Here is a 23,355-nt window from a genome sequence, read left to right as displayed (position 1 = left end):
GTATTTTCGAAGCAGAAGGCTCTCCTACAGTCACTGAACAGCCCTCAAACTCAAGTGCAAGCATTTAGGGGAGGGAATTACATGTGGATTTATTTCTTTAAAAAAATAATACCAGGAGATTCCACCAGTTGGACTGTAATAAAAAGATGCCAATAAAGTTAAAGGTAGAGTGTTATTCGACCCATCCTAATATATGGAGCAGAGCCTCGGATGTCCACAAGAAAAGAAATCAGCGTGCACTCCACCACCGAAATGAAGATGGTGAAGTGATTGAACACTCTGTGATAAGAAGCAAAAGGAGCCTTATGCAGGTTGTCCTAGTTGAAAAGTTCAGGGAGGCTAGGCTACATTGATGTGGACATGACCAGTGCAGACCTGAGAGTTATATTGGTAAGATGGTCCTTGCAATGGTTGTGGAAGGAAGAGGACAAGGGAGGAAGCAAAAGACTAGATATCTGTGTACCTTAGAGAGACCAATTTGCCTAACAGCTAGGCATACAATTACGAGTTTTGGAAGAAGGCTATAAAGGTCGCCAACCCCAAATAGGGAAATGGCAAGAAAGAATAAGATGATTCCAATGGTGGAGGGCAATGTATATAATGTGTAACTGTTTAGGCAGAGGGGTTGCTGCCTGTGCTGAAGCAAATAACAGACTGTTCTTAAATATATTTAAAAATGTTATTAACTTTGTCTGTCATCATAATTTGCATGGGTTTAAGAGGAACACGTAAGTGTTGTCTACACAAAACATTCACTTTGTTGCAGATTTGCACTGAAATACAATAATAATATTTATACTTCTGTCGAGAGTTTCAATTGGGTATCTCAGAAGCATGTCACAAAAATGGCTATTATCCCATTGTACGGATGAAGAAACTGAGGCACAGACAGGTTAAGGCCACATCCTTTGAAGTGTATACTCACTTTTGTGTATGCTTTAATATATATGTCTACAATTTGGGGTTTCCATGAGCACATACGTGTGTACATGCAAATCCAGAATTGTATGTCCATGTATGATTGGTATGCAGGCAAGCTGGACATGTGCAAAAGTGTACACTAACTTATGACAGGTTGGCCAAAAATGATTTTCCCAAGGTCATTCAGTGGGTTAGCCCCCCTACATTGGTCACTTGACTGAGCACAGAAATTTTCTGTTACAGGTACTGTATGAGCAAATAACAATTTTTTTACTTCATGATTTTGAGTGAAAAATGTGGAGCTTCTGCTTTACAGTGAATTGTGTTGGTTGTTAACACAACAGAGATGATATCTCTAATTGCTCATTCTGAAGGACAGGCTAATTGCATGCAGTGTAGTGACGTTTACGTTTTAATGTCACAGCTGATACTTCCTGATAACATAAGATGATATCATTGGCCTACATCATTTGTATAGGATCATAGATTTTAAGGCAAGAAGGCATCATTGCATAGCATCGCATGGGGCCTGTGGATGGTGGTATGGGCAGCTGTAGACTGACCACCACTGCACAGCATTACATGGATCTGGCATTGACTCCCATACCACACCACTCATCTCGGGTAAACGGAATAGATTGATCGTATTTACCCTTTCATGGTTGGGTGAGATTTTACAGACCTCAACACATTTTTGTAGTTCTTTTCTGAACCCTTTCCAATTTGTCAATATCCTTTTTTTAAAGTTTGGACACCAGAAGAGGACACAGTTTTTCAGTAATGGTCTCACTAATGCTGAATACTAAGGTAATACCACTTCCCTATTCCTGCTAGCTATTTCCCAGTTTACACATTCAGGAATCAGGTTTGCTCTCAGCCACTGAATTGCATGGGAGATCATGTTCAATTAGTTATTAACCATGACCCCCTAAGTCCCTTTCAGTGTCACTGATTTCCAGGATGCAGTTCTTGAAACAAATCTTTATTTCTAAATGTATGTGGCTGTGTTAAAGCACACATATTAGGACACTGAATGGTTTTGCAAGAATATCTTGTGCTGGATGTGCTCTAGTCCTTTCCAAATTAATGCTGCCCAGCAAACTCAGATTGGGTGACAACCTCCATATATGTCATGAAACTAGAATTTTTTTTTCAGTCTATGCTTTGCATGAAGTTGGCAATTCCAAGTGCTCTGCTAAAACACTCTAGATTACAAATACTGTCTTCCAATCAGTAAAGTAGCAAAGTTTAGTTTTCATAATGCCTAGATGTACTGTGATACTATGCATTCTGTTTTCTTTTGGAAATAAATAGAAGATTCCTTTATAGCAGTACTATTTGTTATATGCAGTTTTTCCACAGATGATCAGTATGTAGTGCAAAAAGAAAGTTTACAGAAAATAAAATAATGTAACAAATGTTCCTACATTAGATTCAATGTGATATACACATCCAAAAGGCAGAAAAACTTGGAAAGAAAGTTACAGGAAAACATACCTCAAAATGTCCACAGTTTCCATACAGTGTCACAAAGGGTATTGGAAACAGACTATATTAATTACCTCATCCCATCCCTCACACATTTGTGGAAACTGTTCTAACAAGCCAGAGGAGTGATATGGCCTAAGGGCCAGCTTTTCAAAAGGGGCCTCTTATTTTGGGTGCCCAACTTGAAATAGATTAACATAAAATACATCCGGTCTCTGACTTAGGATAAGTCTTAAATTGGGAAACCAAAATTAACAAGCCACTTTGGAAAAAAATTGGTCCTTTCCATATGTTTTAAATGTACTCATTTCAGTGAGGATGCATTTAAACAATAAAAGAATCTGGTTAATTAAGTCTCTCATCCCCCTTCTCCGCAGAACTGTAGGGACCTGGACACAGCAGAGTCTGTGCTTTTCTACTGCCTGTGCGGAGAGCAGGATTTCATGAAGCCAGTTCGTACTCAAGGGTTTGCTGCACCACAGAGTGAGGTTAGGCTAAGGAAGGTGAAGCCAATAGATCTGACACTAAGACAGATCACATCCTTTCTCCCCAACCACACCCATGTGGTGGGGACAGTCCATACACAGGGGCTACTGAAGCCCTAAGTCTATAAAGGCAGCCATGGAGCAGCATCTCTGTTGCTTGTGTCTGGGAAGAGGATTCCTTCCCGCAATCCCTGTGAAAATCTCTGTACCTACCTTGTGTACTTTTCTTAGAAATGTGGATTTATTTTTCATTCTCTTATGGCACTGGGGCTACAGAAGTCCCCGCTGAACAGCGTCACTGCTGAGCCGGTTGGCAGCTGCAGAATCTGCACCCTAATGTGTGCCATGGAGCTGTGCTCTCCACTACTTGTGAATACCTGGTGGGAATAGGAGTTTAGGTATCACCACTAGGTCTATACTTACATGGATCTGTTGGCCACAAATCCCTGTCTAGGGGGTTTCAACAGGTAACTGCAAAAGGACAGGAAGAGCTGATTGAATCCTCGCTGTAGGTTAGGGAGGTGAATTCCATCCCTCACCCAAACCCTGCATAGCTCTCGCACAGTGCCTCTTTACTTGGGCTTTGTGTAATGAGAGAACTTTACCTATTATTAACCAGAAAGTGTCTCATCCTAAATCTACTCTTGGTTTAACAATATTTTGGAAAACCTGGAATTTTTGGTTTGTTTATTTTTGTCGGACAATAATGCAGTATTTTTTCATGGTAATAATGAATCATAATGAATAGATAACATGAACAGATAGGCAGAATCTATGATGCATGCGGCAGCCCTGTAACTGGCTTTATTTTGTTTTGTTTAGGAAAAGTAGAAATTCATTCCAGCATTCCACAGGTTCAGATTTCAGGTTTCAGCCAACCCCTTTTATTTTTTTTTGGTTGCACTTTAAGCACTAATTATAGCTCTGTGGGGAATAGCTTGAAGCTATTGAACCTGTTGTTCTAGTAAAGAGGCAAATAAAAAATATACCAGATGCATGTTGAAATATTCTTCACATATTCTATCACCATCATTACTGTGTTAATGCATAATCTCTTTTAGTTCTTCACTACGTTATATATTACCTGTACGTAGAATATTTCCACCATAACTTATTAAAGACACTGTAAGTATTAAGAAGGTGTAAAATCCTATGAAAGGGTGAAATACGTTTGTACTTTTTTCTTTTCTTGTTTAGATTTCTGTTCTCTTTTAAGATAAGAAATTGGTGCAATTCAGAACTAAATTAAGGAGACAAGAGGAAAATAAACTTTGAAATCATGAGTATAGCTATGATTCTCTTTCCTTGCTCTCTATTTTCTATCAGCATGACTTATTTCCTCTACCTGGTGTAGGATTTCAAATTTATTAGGACCAAATTGCCTCTCATTGCCTGTAGCTCCCACTGCTCTAATCTCTCCAGGTCACTGGTTCTGTCTTCCTGTGTGTTTCCTACTCCTTCACATTGAGTTTCCTCTCCCTCAGCAAATTTGATCAGTCTGGAAATGACACCAAAAAAAAACCCCACCCAGTAAAGAAAGAGAATCATTAACAGACTTCAGTTCCTGTTTATCTCTTAGGCAGAAGAACACAAGGATGCACAAGCAAGAGTAAGGTTTGTAGAATAGTGAATGAATACATTATTTTAACTTTCTAGAATGGTGGGACTAACTCCTGCCTCACCTGTTCATGCTTCATATGGTCAGTGGAAGTTGTTTCAGAGACAACTTGGAAATGCCCTGTGGCCCACTAGTGGTACATGGACCACAGTATGTAGATCATCACTCTACACTGATGTGTACCACTGTCAGTAAGGTATCAACTAATAAAGCTATAACCATGTATAAATTTGGAGCAATGGAGGCTCCTTTAATATTGTTGAGGAAGTTTTCCATGTGTCTTTACAAGAATGTTTGTATTGGCTCTGATTCCTGGCAGAATCTGGCCCTAAAACTGGATTAAGTGGCCCAGAAAGGATCACACTAGTGTAAGAGTGATGCTCCTGTGGTGCTGAGCTGCAGAAAAGCCCTTTACGCCATTTGCCCTCCCAGCTGCTAGCAGTACAAGGAAAAGAGGGAAATGCCAGAAGAAAGTGGGCATCCTGTGCCACCCCTATTTTTCAGCCTTTGTGGCCTTTTGCAGCTGGTATCAGTTAGAGCAGTTCTCATGCACAGTCTGCGCACATCAGCTATACTCAGGAAAATATCTTAGTAAAATTCTTCATGTACCTAGACTGATGATACACTAAATGTCAGTGAAGCGCTTTTGTTTCTTGTCAGAATTGCAGGCCGAGGGGTTTTGGTTGTGTGTGGGTTTTTTTTTTTTTTTTAAATATTCAGACATTTTATGAAGGCTAGTGACAAAGATAAAAACAGTAGGAGAATGTCTCAAAAAGTACACTGACAACCACAAGTTGGGTTGTGGAATGCTTTACAGTATTTGGAAAAGAGTCAGTAATATTATTGCAAAGGCAAGACATGAGAAGACATAGCTCTGTACCCAGAGGGGATGGTTGATGCATTTTTATCTGACATCGTTGGCATGAGCACTCTGAATGTTCTGCTGCACTCACATTCAAGCCCATGCCATTCCTCTACTGTAATTCACATCACTGACTAGTGTTTTGCTTCTGTCTAAAAACATGTGTCTATATGGTTTGTAAATACAACTTTTGCTTTCAAGTAATAAAAGATGCAAAACCTCTTGCCAGTCCCGGAATACACTTTTTGTCCTGACACCCTTGGGCATCTGGAACATGACAGCTGGAGATTTAGCCAAATCGTAAAAGCTACAGTATGTTATATGTGTGTTTATCTTAACTTTGTAACACAGCCCAAATGTCTCTTATTTAACTTCATATTTTGAAGAGAGACCAATTTTAAACTGGGTTCACTTACAGTAGGACATCTAATGCTGTTGCTTTAAGTAGGTTCTTTGGTATCTAGAGTTACTAGCAAGTGTATAATTTCCTGCGCACAAGTGGGTCCAATGAATTGAAGTGGGGTGTGAGGGCAGAGGGGAAAGGAGACAACCAAATAGTAATCAAACAATAGACAGTAAATGAAAACCAGAGCATACTTACTTGACATGTTATTTTGGGCAGGTTAAATTTGGGTTTTGGGTTTTGTTTTTTTTTAAAGACTGTCATTTGCTTTGCCAAATAGCTTTTAGGAACAAGATCTTAGCATATTGTCTAGACTGAAGGCTAAATTCCATTGTTTTCTGTGAAATGCTGAGTTATTAAATGTACCATATTGCAGTATGTTAGAGGAACTGGAATTCTTTGCTTCATGTGGATTAGAGGGAGGATTTCCCACCCCCCATTAGTCTATGCACCTGGTATGTATTTTTTATGGAAACAAGATTAATTATGAACCTTTATTTTTTAAAGGCGACTGATTTTGAAGAAGTATATTTTTATACACGTAATAAATGTTTACCAAAAAATTCACAACAGAAAGGTCAACTGGGATGTAAATAGTTATTATTCCTGTTCTTCAAAGACTTATTTGAATTAATAAAACTTAAGTTGGTGTTTATTATTTTTAAATATTGCACTGCAGCATTTCTAACAATCAGGGCCTCATTTTCAGCAGCCCTCTATTTTGTGCAGGAGCAAAATTTGCTCACATATCTATTTCTACCTGCAAAAATCTCATTTCACATTAATAGTATTATTTATTTATTATAGCACTATCAATGTACTGGTGCTTTACAGAAATAAGGCACCTTTCCCTGGACAGAGGAACTAATAATTTGAGGTCTGTTCCTGCAACACTTCCTCACAAGAGTAATCTTTGGTCCTCTGAGAAATTCCACTGCAGTAATTGTAGTAATAGGTTGAATCACATGCCATAGGGATTATGGGATCAGTGCCCAAATTAGCCAAATGCAGCCATTTGAGCTGACCAGAAAAAAATATTTTTTTCCTGTGAATAATTTCTACAAAAATGGAAACAAAGTCATGTTTGACTTTCTGAAGAAAAACAGAAAATGGAAACAGTTAGATTCCAAAATGCTATTGTGGTGCCTGATGGGAGTTGTAGTTTGGGTGCTTCACATTCTCATTCTCCTCTATAGCATGGGCTCCCTTATTGGACAACATCTCCCAAGACATACCATGGCCTCACCTCTTAGTAAGTGGAGGTAGTGTATCATGGTAGTCCCTGGGGTGCTACATGGGAGATGAAGTCCAGCTGGGGAGTGTGACCTGTAGGGAAGAATGGGGATGTGAGGCATTTGAACAATAACTCTCCTGTGGCACTGCAGCGATATATGCAAATTGATATATTTCATTTTTTGACCAAAATGCAGAAACTTTTGTTTTGAGGGGTTTGGGGAGGGAGGGTTTAATGAAAGATGAAAATTTTTGCAAAAGCCATCAGTTTTTGTTGAAAACCCAATTTTGTATTGCATACACTGCTTGTTCTGATATATGCAATTGTGTGTGTGTGTGTGGAGAGAGGAGTTCTTTTCTTTTGCTTTTTGTTCGTTTGATAAGAATATTGTAGAGCCAGACAGGAGTGTAGACATCACTCTGGAGTGAAAACTGGCAGTGAGAAACTAGTCAAAAGTGAAGACTGAGGAGGGATTTAGAGGAGGAGAGTGAGGTAGCTCAGCCCTGGAAGAAAGAGGGTACCAGCTGTAAGAGGCTAATGTAATCAGCAGAAATCAGCCAGGAGCATAGTAAAAAGGAAAGAACAGCCGCTCTTTGGCATGATCTTCTAGTCCCCTCCCAATCCTAAAGAAGCTCCTGAATCTCAAATCCATGGGCATGATGGAATGAGTTGAGGCAGTAGATGGATGCTTTCCATGTCATCAACCTGCCTCAAACTTGCAGGTATTCTCAAGCAAAAACTACTTTTCCCTCAGTCAATATTTCAGGAAAGGGGAGAGGGAGCAAGAACAAAGTTAGGGAGAGAGGTGACCAGAGGATGGATGAACAGAATGAAGAAGACAAGCAATAGTTCATAGGTCTGATCTAAAGCCCATGGAAGTCATTGGAAAGACTGCCATTGACTTCTCTCAGCTTTGGGTCATGCCCTAAAAGGTAAAAGGGTTGTGAAAAAGCAGAACACAAAACAGCAAGGTGATGTTGCTCTTTCTTGGGTTCACACAGGGAGGGATGAGACCTGGAAGAGAGGAACAGAACCAGAGTCTACTGCTCTAATCCAGATATAAAGACTGAGAGATGATGGAGCAGGGAACACAATGAACTGAACTTTCCCTGTGCAGGAGCAGCACTGTTATATGAGTGATCTGCTTGGGCATGGGTGTACTTGATAAGAACAACCACAAAGTTTGCCCAGCATGATGTTGCTAGTACTACCATTTGTGTGTGTGTATGAAAATAATGTCAAAATCAGATGCTGTGGTATTAGTTGCTTGAATTGAAGCCCTGCAAAAAGTCTAGAACTGCTCCAGCCTTTTAAATAAGAATATTGTAATGTACTTTTTTTATCACTGGAGCAGCTAAGATCAGCCAAAGAAAGAAAAAAAAACTGAAATAGTTATACTTCCTGGCTGGCTGGACTGGTCTTGTCAGGAGCATGTGGATTTCATAGTACATTTAACTTGGCGCCCTGGGATATTTTTTCCTGTTTGAAATGTTTTTTAATGAAAAATTGCATTTTAAAGGCATAACCTTATGTAAACACTAGCAAGGAGAATTTGATATTTAAGTTATTGTGCTGAGGAGAAGAATCTCTACAGGTAGTGAACTTTTATTAAACTCACAAAGTGAAACTCATCAATGTTTGTGAATTCAAGCACATATATCTACCAGAATCATGAACTGTGGGATTTTTTTTCTTACATTGATTTAGGCTCTATTACACTCAGCAAAAAATGCACTAATGAAAACCCCCTGTGCATCTGGATTAGATGAATCTTTGAATTGCTAATTGTTTAAGATTGTCCTGGTAGATATCCAGCAGCTGTCTTTATGTCAATTGCAGTGCACAAATCCACTCTATTTATAAAAAAAACAAAACAAAACATATGTACTAGTAATTTATTCATGATCACAGAAAGCAAAGTAGCATGGGGCATAACATTAGTTCATCATACATAGGAATGAACCTACCACTTATACAAACCATATATTGCATGATGTGCTGCAAGCAAATACTGTAAGATATAAATTAGACTATTAACTTAATTGTAACCGATGGGCTTTTTCCTTTGCCCTCAAAAGAATTAATAAATAATAAAATGATGTCATTTTGCAGAACTAATTAAAGACGTGTTTACTCTTTTGATTAAAATCTCTATCCTAATTCATATCATAGTGTTTGCTAATAGTCAACGGATGTATTTAGATTATGTAAATTATGGGAACCTCATATGTTAACCTGTTTATCTGCATGAAGTGCCTGGAATATGGAAAACCACAGTTCCCTGCTAGACAACAGGCATGCAGCATGTTGATCATCTTCACCCTTTACATCAACATCAACACCAAAATAATTATGGATTCATTTTCACTCCCACTATATTTATTTAGACTCACTTATTAAATTTTTTTAATATGTATATCTGTTTTAGGTCCTCATTCAGCAATTTACTTAAGCATGTGCCTAACTTCAATTAGACTACTGAATCGGGGCTGTAGGTGTTTAATGCTAATATATTAACAAAGCAATCTTTGCCTGTCCATTTTTGTTTTAACAAAGTGTTTTACATTTACAATTTATAATATTTGTGCAACTGCTCCAGTGTGGTTCATGGTACTTGATATTACTCAAAGAGTACATGGCGTCACTTGGTAATTCCAGAATGAGACATTCAGGAGAACCCTTATAAACAAATGTTTGTAGCTACAACATGCTCTTTTTTTGTTTGTTTACTATTTAAATCCAGTATGTTACATTTAATGCGTGCTGTGGCTCTTCTGCATTTCTCTTTGTAAGGCTGGACAGAATAGATCCAGACCTACAAATAGAATCTGAATTTAATTTTTGTTTTTAAGGTTGTGTTTATTCATCTTACTCATGTTTTGAATTTGGGAGGGTTAGCTCTTACCTCGGGTAAACTCTGGTTTTTCTTCACAATCTTCCACAATGAGCTCTTTTGTCTTTTTTTGGGGGGGGAGGGGAGAAGGGGGAAGGATTTGGGGTAAGGGCCCACATGCTTACTAAGAAAAAAACATTAATCAAATCTTTCCTATTGTTTGTAAACAGGGACGAAATAAGTTAGGTTCCATTTTTGTTTGGGCGTCTGGAAATGGTGGAAGGAGTAAGGACCATTGCTCCTGCGATGGCTACACCAATAGCATCTACACTATTTCCATAAGCAGCACAGCTGAAAGCGGAAAAAAACCTTGGTATCTGGAAGAATGTGCATCCACCCTAGCTACGACTTACAGCAGTGGGGAATCGTACGACAAGAAAATAGTATGTGGTTTGTTTGTTTTTGTAATGCTATTTTAATTGTATGTGGTTTTGTATTTTCTATAATGATTTTTAGGGGAGAGCAAAATGACTATTAGGTCTTTGTGTCTACACGTGGGCTTGTTTGAAAAAATGTCACCCTTGGTCAATATGGTATATATTTGTATACAAGTTTTAGACCAAGAATTTGAATGTAAATTTCTGCCACTGTGTGTAGCTCCTTCAACCTCCTTGTATTCTGACATCCATAATTCTACACAATACATCAGGTATGGTCTTACTAACCCTTGTGACAGAGACTGATTTCTCCTTTCACTTCCACTATGTGTCCTACGTTCTTTCTGCTTTCCTAACTGCTTCCAAACTCTGAGCAGAGTCTCTCTGCTGTCATCCATAAAGATTATTTTCCTGACCAACACTTTGTAGCATATCACCAGACCTCAGAGCAAATCTCCTTTTGGTATTTTTTATTCAGTCCACATTATTTTTCATTTTAAAACGTGCAGTTACAGAAGCCATTTTCCAACCCACATCCCCATTTATTTCAGATTTACTGGGACTCAGCTTCCTTCGTTTTTTGTATTCATTCTCCCTTAGTCATCATTCATATTGCTGCCTATTCCTGGTAACTGAGAAACAGTAAGTAAAATTAGGTTCAGTGCTTATCTGTCCTGTGCTCTTTGCCATCTCATTCCTTCCCAGACTATGGCTGTTTTCAATTAATTTTTGACCGGGGCTGTTTTTTTATTCCACTGGAGATTTCACTATTGTTGCCATCATTACTGGTCTTTATTTTTTAATTGGAGAGGCTTCCTGAAGTCCAGATAGACTGTCAACTTCTGTTTTGCCCCTAACTCTTCTTAAACCCTTATTGTCACTCCCTCAAAGATATTATCAGATTCATTAAGCACAGACTTCCTTCTGACTTATCGTTGACTAGTCTACACCTGTTAACTGTGCTCTTCATAATAAAAAATCACAAGGTGCTTTTCTAATACTGAATATAACTTATACTTTCTAGAATCTTTCCTTGCTCCCTCCTTAAGCATGGGTTTCATGATACCTTATTTCCAGTTCTTTTCTTATTGCTAATGAGGAGTTAAAAATTCCTGCTCTAGCTTTTTTTTTTTTTTTTTTTATTTAAATACCGTCTGCTGTGTCTTTCAAGATTCTGGGATGCCGGCCATCCCTTCCTGGAATCTTCCCTATTTTCAGATGATCTAATTTAAAAAAAAACAAAAAAAAAAACTTGTTCTGAGGTAACTCTTCGTTCCAGTAATTTTTCTGTTCTTTCTTGGTGTCATAAATATAAAGGGAAGGGTAACCACCTTTCTGTATACACTGCTATAAAATCCCTCCTGGCCAGAGGCAACATCCTGTTACCTGTAAAGGGTTAAGAAGCTCAGCTAACGTGGCTGGCACCTGACCCAAAGGACCAATAAGGGAACAAGATACTTTCAAATCTTGCGCGGGCGGGGTGGGGGCTTTTGTTTGTGCTCTTTGTTTATGTTTTTTGTTCTCTCTTGGGGCTGAGAGAGGCCAGACAGAAATCCATCTTCTCCAACCCATCCTAATCCAAGTCTCCAATATTGCAACCAGTATAGGTAAGCCAGGCAAGGTGGATTAGTTTATCTTTTGTTTTATGTGCATTTTCCCTGTGTTAAGAGGGAGGTTTATTCCTGTTTTCTGTAACTTTAAGGTTTTCCCAGAGGGGGATCCTCTGTGTTTTGAATCTGAATATTCTATAAAGTATTTTCCATCCTGATTTTACAGAGGTGATTCTTTAATTAAAATTCTTCCTTTAAGAACCTGATTGATTTTTCATTGTTCTTAAGATCCAAGGGTTTGGGTCTGTGTTCATCTCTACAAATTGGTGAGGATTATTATCAAGCCTTCCTCAGGAAAGGGGGTGTAGGGCTTAGGGGGATATTCTGAGGGGAAGACATGTCCAAGTGGTCTCTTTCCCTGTTCTTTGTTTAAAACGCTTGGTGGTGGCAGCATACTGTTCAAGGACAAGGCAAAGTTTGTACCTTGGGGAAGTTTTTAACCTAAGCTGGTAAGAATAAGCTTAGGGGGTCTTTCATGCGGGTCCTCACATCTGTACCCTAGAGTTCAGAGTGGGGAAGGAATCCTGACACTTGGCTTCTCACCACAAAAACTTTATCTCTGTTTTTGGCAACTCTCCTTGTTCTCCCCAATAGATAATAAAGCAAAGAAGTCATTCAATTTTCTAGCAATATACACTCCTGTGATCAAATTTCCCATATGGTCCTTTCAAAGACCTTTGCTAACTTTTTTTTCCAAAGTTCAATAAAACTAATAGATTCATGAATTTTAAGTGCAGAAGGAATCATTGTGATCATCTAGTCAGTGCTCTTGCATGACTCATACAACAGGACTTCCCTGAAATAATTCCTGCTTCCAGTCCAAGATGTTAAAAATTACCCTCCCTGTTAAAAAAAATGGAGTCTTATTTCTAATCTGGATTTGTCTAGCTTCAACTTCCAGCTGTTGGATCTTGTTATACTTTTGTCTGCCAGATTGAAGAGCTCTCTCTTATCAAATTTCTGTTCTTTGTGTAGGTACTTACGGACTATGATCAAGTCACACCTTAACTCTCTTTGATAAGCTAAATAGAATGAGCTCCTCTCTGAACCCTCTCCCATTTTTCAACATCCTACTTGACGTGTGGACATCAGAACTGGACGCAGTATTCCAAGAGCAGTCACGACACATGGTACCAGATATATAGATTAATATAACCTCCCTGTTCCCACTTGATATTCTCCTATTTATATTGTCATGCTCTCTGGGGTGGCTCACAACTGTGAGTGCCTACCCCAGGGCAGACTGTCAGAAAACGGGGAAGACACCCCAGGCTGGTGTGTCACCAAGCCAGTACCAACTGTGAGCTCCTGGATCACTATACCAGTCCTACCATGGCGTCACCGATAGTCCCTTAGCTGCTCCAATCTGTCCTGCCACACAGACAAACCAGACTTAGTGATAAACGGTCACTTACACCAAAGATCACGTCACATTTAGGCTGCTCCCAGTCCCAGGAGACCAGACTTACCCCAGATCAAATGGTACTGCAGATCTTAAACCAAAGATAATGCTGGCATCCAATTCTATAGTAAACCCACTAAAGATTTATTAGCTAAGAAAAGGAAATGAGAGTTATTGAGAGGTTAAAAAAGGTAAAATATATGTACAGTTGAGTTGCCATCTATAATTCCAAATGGTAGCAGAAAGGTAGTAATCTGCCAATTTCCCAAAAGTCTCTCAGGGCTACCCAGAATAACTCTGGATCTCCATCTTCTCGTTCAGTCATTCTGCCTTGTTAGAATCCAAACAGTCCAGAGATGAAGGATCTTTCATTAAATCCATTCTTATAGCTTCTTCTCACAGAAAACTGAGCTGACAGGGTCACTGCCCATGAAGGTTTTTCCTTTGATGACAGAAAGTGAGGGATGCAGTTAGAGTCTTTGACCTCCAATCATCATGTACAATGACTATTTGCTTTGAAATTAGAATTTTTCTGTTAGAGTTCTTCATTTGCATTCCACAAGGTCTCTTCTTGTTTGATGGATTATTTAGTTAAAGGGGTACACACAATGTAAATATTTGCTACTACATTATAACAGTATACAGATAAGTGAAAACAATGCAACTAACATCCCATTAGTTTTCATGAAGTTTAAACACCAAATACAATTGTATACATTTAACAATTACTTTGATCTAAACTAATACACAAGTGAATTGGCCTGGGACTCTGGCATGAGCTGGCATGTGGTCTGCTGGCAACACATATATATCCAAGAATCTCATTAGCCTTTTTAGCCACAGCTCATTCAAGCTCATATTCATCTGATTATCCAACATGAATGTCAAGCCTTTTTCAGAATCATTATTTTGCATGATAATGTTCCCCATCCTGTAAGTGTGGCCTAAGTTATTTGTTGCTAGAGGCATGGCCTTACCTTTGGCCTATAAAAACATAGATTGTTTGCTTGCACCCAGTTTACCAAGCAATACAGATCACTCTGTGTCAGTGTCCTGTCCTCTTCATTATTTCCACTTCCCCGATTTTTGTGTCATCTGCAAACTTTATCAAGTAATGATTTTATGTTTTCTTCCAGATCATTGATAACTATTTAATAGTATAGGTCCAAAATTTGATCCTTGTGGGACCCCATTAGAAACATACCCGCTTAGTGATGATTCCCCATTTACTATTACATTTTGAGATATCAGTTAGGAAGTTTTAATCTATTTAATAAAGTCATCCAGTTTATCCTTTTAAAATATTGATACAACATTAGCTTTCTTCTAGTCCTCTGGAACTTTCTCAGTGTGTTTGAAGATTATTGAAAATCAACTTTAACAGCCCTCTTAATAGTCCAGCAAGCTCCTTGTCCAGCTCTTGTAAAACACTTTGATGCAAGTTATCCATGCATGGTGATTTAAAGATGTCTAATTTAAGTAGCTGCTGCAGAACATCCTCTTTAGTTACTGTTGGAATGGAAAGTATTTTGTCATCAAATGACATGAATGCATCTTCTGTCTTTTTCCCAAATACGGAGATATTTATTGGATGCTTCTGCCTTTTCTGTGGTATTATTTGAAATTCTGCCATTTCCATCTAGTAATGGATCAACACCATTTTTAGGGTTGCTTTTGTTCCTGATACACTTAAAGTACTCCTTCTTCTTCTCCTTGCTATAGAATCTATAGCCTGACTATAGATTTCCACTTGTGTCCTTTTACTTCCCTTGTCAAATTTCTAACTTCTAATTTATATTCGTTGCTATCAACTTCCCTTTTATACATTTGTTTTATATTATATATGTAATGCTTTCATTTCCCCTCTTAGTCAGGCTGGTTTTTTAACCAGCGTAACCTTCTTTCTTGATTGTGGAATTGTGACTTTAGGGTCATCTAGTAAAACATTCTTAAACTGTTCCCAATATCATTCATGTTTTTCTGTTTAAATTCTTTCTCCAGCCTGACTTGTTGTTACATCTTGTGCAATCCTCCCATTCTTCTTCAATCATCGTTTTCTCAATCATTTCTTCCATTCTTTTAGGTAAGTCTTACTCCCTGTGTTTACACTTCTACAATCTCATTACATCAGGACATATTATTTATATTGCTTACTTCTGAGATGTTCCTCACTTTTGACCCAAAATTACCTCCACACATTTTTGGTATTATCACATTTCCATTATTGTAAATTTACTTTTAAGTTGAATCATGAGAATAAGGTTAAAGAAAATGTTGTTTAGTCTAAAGATATTTAATCCTATATAGCTTTTAAAATTTATTGCGTTATTATATTTCTAATAATGATAATACTTTGCACTCATATATTGTCCTACTTCCAAAGATCCCAAAGTGTTTTGCAAACGTAATTTTAGCCGTACGTTATCCTGGTGAATTAGGGGAATCTGACACCCATTTTATATAAAGGCTTATGTGGCAAAGATATTAAGGCCTACATTTTCAAAAGTTCCATTTTTCTTAACTTAGAATGCCAATTTGAGACATCCAGAGCCTGCTTTTCAGTGGAGATGAAGAAATGCACCTTTTAGTTGAAGTCAATGAGTTCTGTGAGTGCTCATTAGTTCTGAGAATTGGGTCCAGCAGCAGGTATCTCCAGTGATCCAATCAACATGGGCTGATCCAGCTGCATACATGTTAATCAGTTAAGGCATGTCCCGTGCCAGCTGCCATAGGAGATTACTGTACTCCCTCGATTCTCTGCTTATCATGGCCCCGTTCAGATCCTGACTACTCTTATTCAAACCATCATCTGTTCGCTTAATGGCCGCACTGTAGGGGTCTGATTCTCCACTGAGTTATATCAGGTTTATACCGGTGTAACTCCACTGATTTCACACAGTCGAGAATCAGGCCCTAAATATTCCACCAAAGACCCTTTCCTCTTCTTCTGTGTTGCACTGTATTACCAGTTGACTCCTGAGGTCCAAAACCTCTCCTCAGGATGTTTTACTGCTGGTAGCTGACACCTCAAGCAATACTTCCAATAACAAAGAAAAACATTGTTCACTGAGTGCAGGAAATAGCCTTCTCCCCCAGTATTGTATACAAACCAGTCACCTTCCTTTGGACAACATTTGTGTTAGTTCTTATATTACTCTAAGGTCAGCTCTAAAGAGAGATGAGGTGAATTTGCAGAACCAACCCTTTAACTGAAAGAATTTAAGAGTTACAAGTAACAGCTGTAACCTATCAATCAGTGTCCTCTGAGCACACACGCAGAATGATGAACCTCTCTCCCATCTTTCTCTCTCTCTCACATCTGTAGTAAGCCATCAATATAGGGTTAAGGATAAGGATAATATTAATATCGCCTCTCCTCTAACTTGCTCACTATAACACACCTTTTCCAAAAGACCTATTAACCCTAATGTCCCCAGCAGAGATGTTTTGACTAATACACACAAGTGAAAATCATCACCAGAAAATATAGCGAACTCCTATACAAAGCCAAAAAATCCTGGCACTAAGATGATGCAAATTCAATTTCATTATGAAATTATACGGCTTTTTGCTGCCTCACATCTTCCATCCTTAGTTTTTATGTTGCCTGCTTAGATGATCAGTCCTTTGAGACAGAGACCTCATCTTCATTCTTTTCCACAAACTGACAAGGGCATTGTTGGTGTTGTATAAATATAAATAGCAAATAATCATCGGAAAAATAAAGATTAAAATATTTAGATAAATTAAATTTAATCCTGTCCTGAGGACTATACTTCACACCCACCCACAAAAGGAAATTAGATAGAAAGGGCTTGATGGCTTCCTCATGTGGAATAGCAGCAGCAGCTTTCTTAAGATTAGTGACTTTCCTATAGGTCAGTCTAATTGGATGTGATAGTTCAGCTTGCTGTACTGTGTGTATGAGATTCTTGCTTTTAAGAAAGGAGAAAATATGTTATAAAATACAATCCACCGTAAAAATCCACCATAAATATCCTAGTGCCTGATTCTGATCTCACACAGGATTTACCTTAGGATAGCCGATTTAAATGCCGATACTCTTCATTTATTTCATTGTAACTGAGGATAGAGTCGAGCCCCCTAGTATATTATGAGTTTTGAACAATATAGTAATACAGAAATATAGCTAAGTGACAGCACATTGTTCTTCTGTCTCATATGCTTTATAGTGTCAGATTGTTCAAACTCCTGTCCCTGCTTAATTCTGCTTTGTATTTGTACAATCTCAGTCAAATCAGCATATTGGTTTGTGCTGATTATGCTGTATTCCTATCCAATTTGTATTAGTGGCCCCTTCTGAGTTGGACAAGTAAACAGTCCCCATAAAAGCAAAAATGCTAGTGGTACCGGGTATTCTAAAAAGGCACTCAGTAGTATGGTGAGTGGAGAGAGGGGGTATGTAAAAGCTGGTTACAGATATCTCCTGGTTTCATCTTGTCGTAAGAAAATATTCTTTGTAGTTAACCACACATTTTTTCCCATTGACATGGTTTTGTCATCCTCACAAACATGCCATGTGCTGGAATTGTTCTTTTTCAATCTGGTATAATCATAGTTGCTTTAGTAACATAGGCAAGTCTCTGATCTCGTTTACTGTGATGAAGATATGGAATTTATATTTACATTAAAGTAAGTGACACAAGAATCTGGCTTGTACAGTTTAGACAGCAGTTCTTACACTGTCAAAACTCCCACTGACATTAATGTCCTGCACTAAGACTGCATTAAGGATGAGGCCAAGAATACATATTAGTTGTTACTATATTGTACTGCACCTGTCAAAAATCTCTGTTGCATATTTTGGACTGGATTTTCAACTCTTGACTCCCACTGTCCATGCACAAAGTACACCTGCCTTTTCCAGATGCAAAGAGTATGTACGTATTCCTTTTAAATAGTTCAGTGCTAGAATTGTTATCAGATGTTTGCAAGAGCAGCTGCAAAGTGCAGGCACAGGTATATAAAGCCACAGTCTGGGACACACGTAAGTGGAAGCCAAGCACAGGCCAGTTGAAAAATGTACTCCTTTAAAACAATTATCATTTGAAGCACGTGCTGAGTGTGAGACTCTAAGAATCTCCGTAGAAGTGACATGAAATATGCCTAGGACACTTAACTGTAGCAAATTCCTCCCCTTCTAACCTCAGTGTTACTGAAGAGCTCCAGAAGGCATTGTACCCCACTCCCTACCTTCCCCCCACCCCAGCAGAAATGCTTCTATGTATTGCCCCTAGAGCCCTGCGTCTCTGCACCACCTCTTAGAATAGGCTGTATTTAAGGGCACAATCTAGCTCTATATGTTAGTATGGCCTTTATCTTAGCAAAGGCACTACACAAATAAATCATAACAATCAGTGTACTGTGGATTTACTCAACTATTTTCTGTTAACCATACTGGTGAGTTATGCATGAAAATCCCCCACTCACTTATGAAATTTACAATCTATGGTATACACCATTGCTCCTTTTAAAAATTAATTCCATGCTCATCAATAGCATCTCTTGTCAGTTATTAAAAAAACTCCCCCTGTTCAACTGCTGTTGTAGAGCAGATATAATACAACATGGCACCTTCAATGGAAAGTGGTTCGGGATCACATGACACCATGTTAGGGGGAGAATTGGCAACTACAGATTTTCGTTAAACACTTCTCATTTTAGAAGACAAGTCGGTTCAAGGTGACATACCCGTAGGAATTACATCAACAGGTAAAAAGTGTTTCAACCACAGCTAAAGGCTCAAGACATGAATTATGAAATGTCTGGAAATAAGAGGCTTAGGTTGGGAGAAGTGATAATGTTCTCTGCAAAGGAAAATCCTATTTTTGACCTGAATAACTAACTTTCCCTACAGCTGTAACTAAGGGAAGATTGATAACACAACCTGAATAATAACTGTACAGAAATGACACTTCTTTAAATCTTCAGAGCAAGTCACTTGTACCAAACCATTACAGTAGGTATCTGGGTCTTTCTTTTATAAAACTGCACGTAGTCTGAAAACAAGCTAACTCTAATATATAGTAAAGGAGAAAATATACTGTGATGATAATGATACCTTAAAACGGACCTTTGTCATGGTGTTCTAAGTTGTTAATTTCCTGTTAATTAAACTATATCTTTACCAGCCGGTATGTAATTGCTTTCGGTCAAATCCAGTTGTTTTCTTCTGTTGTTAGCGGAAAGATGGGATGATTGTAACACAGTGCATTATAAAATATTACATAGCCTGAATTTAGGCTTGTCACTGTTTCCTTAGATCAGCAGTTGTTACAATGATAACTAAAACCCAGATAATATTTAAACCTGTGAATGCATTGTACTTTAGGTAAAAGGTCCAAAGTTGGTGCCCAAGTCCACTCACACTATTGAATAGAATGACAGCTTTCATACACTAATGTCAACTTCATATCCCTGGCAGGCCTCATCTCCTTGTATTATGATTAACGATGTTGCCCTCGTGTGGTCTTGGAATCTCGAACATAATTTTTCTTCTTGAAGCTTGACTGCTTGTTGGTGGTCCTGTCTCTTTGTTTCTAAAGATAGACACAAGGCTTCTCTGGCAGTGCACCCTTAATACTGAAAAACATGCCTTAGATGTCTCCTGTAATTTACATCTAAACATCTCAGCTGTTACCCTTTGAAATGGCTCAGATAGGATTTCCACTTAGGGAGCTTTCGTTACACATTTTCTGCTGCAATATTTGCTGAGTGAAAGAGAGAGATAAGGGATTGTACAATGTCTGCTAGGACATGGGACAAACAATGCAGCAGAAGAGTGTAATGGCTTTATTACACTTGCTATTCAGGGGTACTGCACACATAAAACTAAGGCTACATCTACACTATGAGCTAGGGCTGTGATTCCCAGCTCGCATAGATGTACTTATGGTAGCTTTCTACCATGGTAACATGGGCAGTGACAGTGGGCGGCATGTGCTTGCAGCTCCAAGAATGTACCTATATGATTCAGATGGGTTTGTACTCAGGGTAGCTAGCCCGGTGCCGTACTGCCGTTCCACCACAGCTACACTACTGTTTTTAGCTTGCTAGATCAATGAGCATGAGCATGTCTGCGCAAACTGGGAGTCACACTCCTAGCTTGTAGTGTAGATGTAGCCTCAAAAACACTCACCACTCTTTCTCCCGATAGATAAATATGTAGATAACATCTGGCAATAGGCTTTCAAGGTAGAGGGCTAAATGGTGTCTTTTAAGGCAAAACCATTGTCAGGGGAGATGAGGAAGAGACTTTCCCCTGCATGAGCTCCTGAAGGTATCGTTGTGCTGCAAGCAAACCCAGTGCTTCTTGGAGTGCAGAGAGAGTTCAGTGACTGCACTACCCTTTCGCAGGGTGCAGTAGTTCTGCTGTCCACTGTGGGAGAGAGAATGAGCATGTGCTATTCATCCTGCTTTATTTTTTCCACTCTTTGGGGGCCGAATTTTCAGAAAGAGGTGCCTGAGAAAGCCCACAGAACTTAATTTGTGTACGTAGTTGTGTGCTCCTTGGCCATTTAGATTTCACCTGCAAATACTCTACCTGCTTTGCATTCACACAAGTTGACACAGGGCTTCTGGCTGCTGTAAATTTGGCCCTTTAAGTTTCCCTTCGCCTAATCCCTTTTGAAGCATATAATGGAAAGTATGTCATTGTATTAGAGATTAGTTACAGTATAAAATCAACTTACACCAGGGTGTGGGAAATACAGGGTGGTTTTCGGCACCCCTTTTACAATATAAACTAGTACACCCACTTAGTGCTTCATTGATACTCTAAATATCCATTCGCTAAATTGGTGTACAATTGTTAAATGAGAGTCTGAAAATTTTATTTAAAGATTTTTACAGGTCATGGACAGAATAAAATGATTTATCAAGAATTCAGAAATAGACCAAAATGGTTCTTTCAAGACTTTTGAGATTTTGAAGAAGAGAGGTAGACTGGCCTTTGGCAGATCAAGTAGTTTAGAAATATGATTTTCTAAACGCCTTAGTCAATTTTTTCCCCATCTTTCAACATTATCTCTGAGTGAGTTCACCTGATGCCTACGCCATGTCACCTCATTGATTCTGTGTTAATTTCTGCTCTTCTGAACAAAAGTATATACACACACACACACACACACACACACACACACACACACACACACACACATATTAATGATACCAGACTACCATCCACTTCTAATAAATGCTTTCTCATCTGCTCATGTGATATGTGACTTTTTGGCAATGCATAATTCAGCTGGCTACCAGGTTAAAGTTATCCAGGTATCTTTCTATTCTTTTGTAAGCCTTATTTGTGTTTATTTCCATGCTTTGTTTTTCTCCCAGTCTTTTCTCGTGGTCTTAGATGTAAAATATAATGCTAGTGAAAGCTCCTGAGTGGAGAGCCTGGGAGACCAAGAGCTTTGTATAGTCAGGGAAGAGGTGCACTACCTGCAGCAAAACTGCAAGCTTCTCCCCACTACCCACACGCTGCCCCATTAATGACTTAACCTAAAGAGCCACCTAAAAAGTTATGAAAGTATTTTTCTCTCCGTAGCCAGTCCAGTTTTTAACCTATCTAGTGTTTTTTGTGACATAGGCCCTTGTTCACAAGGAGCTACTCTGACACCACCCACTCATTGTACATGTCCTTTTGAAGAATTGTAGAAAATAAAGACTTTCTGTTTCTAATGACACAAGCTAGATTTGAATTAGTGATCTAGAAACATGTTTGTAGCGCTGTGCTAATCCCCTGAACTGGGATAACTAGGTTGAAACATCTTTACGTGTGATTTAAAACTTTGTAGAAATACATTTATCTTCCTAGAATCACACTTCTTTCTGAGATACTTGTGTTCTATTGTTAAATGCAAGATTCTGTTTGGTCTATTTAGCTGGAAGTGCTCATTATGGCTTTTGGAGCTTTATCTACTTAGGCCATATTTTAAAATGAGTTTTCTGTAAGCAATATATTACAATATAAGACTGTAAACAACTTATGAAGTTGGTTAATCTGACAGATAAAAACTTCTTCAACATGACTGAGGCAGTTTCTTTGAGCCTGCCAGGATTTTCAGACAGGTTGGGTAATATCTTTTATTGGACCAGCTTCTGTTGGTTAGAGAGAGAGAGACGTTTTCGAGCAATACAGAGCTCTTCCCAAGGTCTGGGAAAGGTACTCTGAGTGTCACAGCTAAATACAAGGTGGTTTTGAACAGATCGTTTACCATATATTCTAAGGGATCATTCGAGGTGAAGTGGCCCATTAACACTCCTGTAGTCATAGGACAAAAAGAGGGGTCAGTGATTGTTGTAATAACCCCTAAAACCAGTGTTTTTATTCAGACCATGATTTTTAAGATCTAGCAAAGCTATGAATTTAAGCTCCCAGGCTCATCTTTTGAAACTGCTGTGCAGGATGAGGACTGATGGGTCAGATACGGAGTCATTGCTTTGTGAAAAGTGTTCACACATGGGTGATATGGTATTTTTGTGTTTTATCATGTTTCTGGGTGAGTTCACTGGAGAGTGTAGTGATTGTCTGGTTTCATCCATGTAGTTGTTGTTGGGGCATTTAGTGCACTGGATGAGGTACATCACATGTTGTGATAGGCATGTGTTGTGAAAGGTGTATAGGGGATGTTGATCATTGTAGCACTGGAGATATGTCTGCAAGTTTTGCATCTGTTGTGGCAGGGTCTGGTGCTGCTTTGAATTGGTGTGTCCTGGTCTGTGGGGAGCTTGCTTTTGATGATGAGCTTGGTGAGGTTGGGAGGTTGCTTGAAGGCCAGATGAGGAAGTTCAGGAAAGATTTCTTTCAGGGTGGCCTCTCCATACATTTAAGTTGTTTGATAGGTTCCAGTGTGGGGTGTTGAGTGCAACCAGGGGTTATTTTCAGATGAATTGTTGCTTCAAGGAGAAAGCCTGGTGCTGTGGTTAGAACACAGCAGTTGGAGTCGGCAGGTGTGTATTCGGTTCCTAGCTCTGCCATACATTCCCTATGTGACATGAGGAAAAATGGTTAACCCCTCCACACCTCAGTTTCCTCAC

The 23,355-nt window shown here is 38.8% G+C and overlaps 1 protein-coding gene across 2 annotated transcripts in view; it reads left to right on the top strand.

The window, feature by feature from the left end:
* Window positions 1-23,355, top strand: part of PCSK5 (proprotein convertase subtilisin/kexin type 5) — a 300,051-nt gene that overhangs the window by 136,250 nt on the left and 140,446 nt on the right. For both annotated transcript variants that reach the window (XM_084628879.1, XM_084628880.1), the window contains exon 8: window positions 10,075-10,287. In XM_084628879.1, coding sequence (XP_084485005.1) covers window positions 10,075-10,287 — 213 coding nt within the window. The remainder of the gene's footprint in view (window positions 1-10,074; window positions 10,288-23,355) is intronic.

The sequence above is a fragment of the Lepidochelys olivacea genome (assembly GCF_965140295.1).
Source record: "Lepidochelys olivacea isolate rLepOli2 genome assembly, chromosome: 5".
NCBI classification, from domain to species: Eukaryota; Metazoa; Chordata; order Testudines; family Cheloniidae; genus Lepidochelys; species Lepidochelys olivacea.
The sequence above is the reverse complement of the archived record's forward strand: the minus strand, read 5'-3'. Positions and strand labels throughout refer to the sequence as shown.